At 36.6% G+C, this 3,054-nt stretch overlaps 1 protein-coding gene across 1 annotated transcript; it reads right to left on the bottom strand.

Annotated features, from left to right (window-relative positions):
- Positions 1-2,104: 2,104 nt before the first annotated feature.
- On the bottom strand, positions 2,105-2,742 carry LOC106795033 (uncharacterized). The gene is made up of 2 exons (XM_014763565.1): positions 2,525-2,742; positions 2,105-2,384 (listed from the first exon to the last, which is right to left on the bottom strand). Exons 1-2 carry the CDS (start codon positions 2,740-2,742, stop codon positions 2,105-2,107), a joined length of 498 nt encoding a protein of 165 aa, XP_014619051.1.
- Between the last annotated feature and the right edge of the window lie 312 nt (positions 2,743-3,054).

Raw genomic sequence — 3,054 nt, 5'->3', positions numbered from 1 at the left:
AGTAGCACCTCCACAGCAGATGAGAGGAATGCTTCTCCCACTAGAGCTGCAACCATGTGTTCCTTTGGATTCAATATAATGCTACAATGAAGAATAACATAAACAACAAAAGCAGTGTGGAACTAATGCATGCTTCTTTGTAGCTTTTATATCAAATATGCTAACTATGGTAATAAGATTTATATTGTTAAAACCACAGGTACATCATTGTAATTAGCTTACAATTACTAATTCCATTGTCTACTTCACACAAAACGCAAAGTTTACTGATGAAAATAATGCTAGTCTTTTATTGTTTGGACCGAGGGAGAAATGTAAAACAAAGAAAGTTGTATATTCATTATAGATTGATCTATTTAGGTTCCATCAGGGAATTAATTGTTAGACTGACGATGTGATTGATTTCTAATTTGAGGGATATTGTTCTTTTAATTAAAAAAAAGACACTTAAGATATTTCATTCATAATAAAAGAGGAAATACAATGGGGAACTTGTTGGAAAACATGATTGCATACATAACTCACCATAGAGTTTTTAAAATCAGATAGAAGCACTTTACATTTATTTATTAAATCATGTAATTCAGAGGAGTCATCTAAGCTAATGTAAAGTCTATCTACTACCAATTTAGCATCCATCTACACATCCAAATTATCATAATTCTTGTCTTTTAGCCATGAAAGCGCATGCAGTAAGCCCTATGCCTCAGCTTCTGTTGGATTCGGAGTGCCAAAAGACCAAGCTGCTTTAGCTAGGAGGTAGTGACCACATTCGTTCCAGATGCAAAGTCCCATGCTGAAAGCTTGTTGATATCTGAAAATTAATGCGTCTATGTTACATTTCAACCAGCCTGGGGATGGAGGGTGCCATTGAGCAATGCGTGCATTTTCTTGTATAGGCTCAGGTGGTCTGTCTTAAGCCTGAGACCATGGGTGAAGGTGTTGAAAAGCAAGGGAAATTGAAATGGATGGTGCAAGTTTGTTATATTCCCAAATTTTCTCATTCCTACGCTGCCAAATGGTCCATAAAATGATAGCCTACCTTGTGAGATCCTGATTGTGTTGCCAAGAATAGACAATTTTGAAGATCAGTTCTACTATGCCTTCTACAGTATCTACCAATGGTTGTTGTTTTGTCCATAATCCAACAGTTATCATACATAAATAGCATTCTCACACCCAAAGAAAATGTACCAGCTATTATCAAGGTTGTTGGTGCAAAAGGGGCACATTGAAGGACATTGAACTCCTTTTGTTTGTAGCCTAAGTTTGGTGGGTAAACAATCTCTTTCTATCCGCCAAATAAGATGTTTTATTTTTGGTTGGATCTTCAAAGACCAAAGTTGCTTCTAAATTCCATCAATCCTTGCATTTGCATCATGAAGCAATGAGTCAACAATATGATTATAAGATGAACTCACCGAATAATGGCCAGAGGTTGAGAGCTTCCAAATTGTTCAATCTTTATCGTTTGAGTTGAGGAGTAAGATATTTTGAATTTGTTGGATATTACTCTGATTGAATATTTGTTCCATGAAGTCTAAACGCCAACTTTTGTTTTCATGATGTATGAGAGATTGGACCATCATATTCTCTAGTCCACGAGGTGGTGGTGTGGTAACAAAGGAGTTCTCATTAGAGCAAAGCCATAGTTGATTCCATACGTTGATTTTGTCACCTCTCCTAATTTTCCATCTCACGCCTTCCTTTATCACATCCTATGAAGCAAAGATACTACGTCATACAAAACTTGGATTATGTCCAAGATTGGCATCTAAGAAGTCAACATTAGGAAAACATTTGGCTTTCAAAACTTTAGAAACAATAGTATCTTGGTTTGAGATGAATCTTCAGCCTTGCTTCCCTAGCATAGACATGTTAAAGGTGTAGAGATTTCTGAAACTCATACCTCCAAACGCTCTTTTCATTATTAGTCTATTCCAACTCATCTATTTTATACCTCTCGTGTTGCCTTTTGAACCCCACCAAAAGAAGTTCATCATTTTCTGAAGTTCGTCCTCTAAAGTTAAGGGTAAAAGAAACACTCATGCAGTAGGTAGGAACAACTTGTGCACAAGATTTTATAATAATTTCTTTACCCGCTTTAGATAGATATATGCTTCCCACTCCAATGGTTGTTCCGCTTCCACATTCTGTCCTTAAGAAACCCAGAGACTTGTTTCCTCCCAATAATTGATGGAATGCCCAGATAGTTGCCTACTCCAATGTTTTCTAAAACACCCATGTAAGATGAAATATGGAGATTTGGTGGTGTATTTGAATTGAAAAAGATCTCTGATTTCAGGTTATTTATTGCTTGATCAGAATTTTCACCATAGGAATCTAGAATAGCTTTCAAAGCAATATGCTCAATATCATTTACCCTGCAAAACAAAAACAATCATCAACAAGTAAAAGGTGTGAGAGGACAGGGACTCCTTTACACACCTTGATACCATGTAACTCACCACTCCTCTCAGATTTTTTTAGAAGGGAAGAAAGACCTTCAGTGCAAATAATGAACAGGTAAGGTGACAATTGGTCACCCTGCCTTAGCCCTCTCCTAGGAGAAATAGGTCCCAAAGAATCCTCATTAACCATTACTGAGAATTGCGTAGACCCAAGGCAAAGTTTCATCGAATCCACCCATTTCTGATGAAACCACATCTTGATCATAACAACCAACAAATAATTCCAATCAACCCTATCAAAGGCCTTATTGATATCAATCTTCAAAGCCATCCCACAAGCTTTACCTCAAGTTTTGTACCTCATATGATGGATCAACTCAAAAGCAATGAGTACATTATCAGTGATGGAACGGTTTTCAACAAAGGCAGGTTGCTCCTCATAAATACATTTGGACAGGAAAGGTTTGATTTTGTTTGTTAGAGATTTGGAGATAATTTATAAAGGGTGTTGCAAAAGGAAATAGGACAATAGTCTTTCATGGTTTATGGGTTTTGGTTCTTTGGAATAAGTACAATGGATGCTTTATATACTTCTGGAGGAAAAAGACCACTTTCAAGCAAAGTAGTGGTTGATGCAAAAATC

This window comes from Glycine max, chromosome 11 (assembly GCF_000004515.6).
Source record: "Glycine max cultivar Williams 82 chromosome 11, Glycine_max_v4.0, whole genome shotgun sequence".
In the NCBI taxonomy this organism is placed as follows: Eukaryota; Viridiplantae; Streptophyta; class Magnoliopsida; order Fabales; family Fabaceae; genus Glycine; species Glycine max.
Note: the sequence above shows the minus strand (reverse complement) of the source record. Positions and strands in the feature narration are given on the sequence as shown.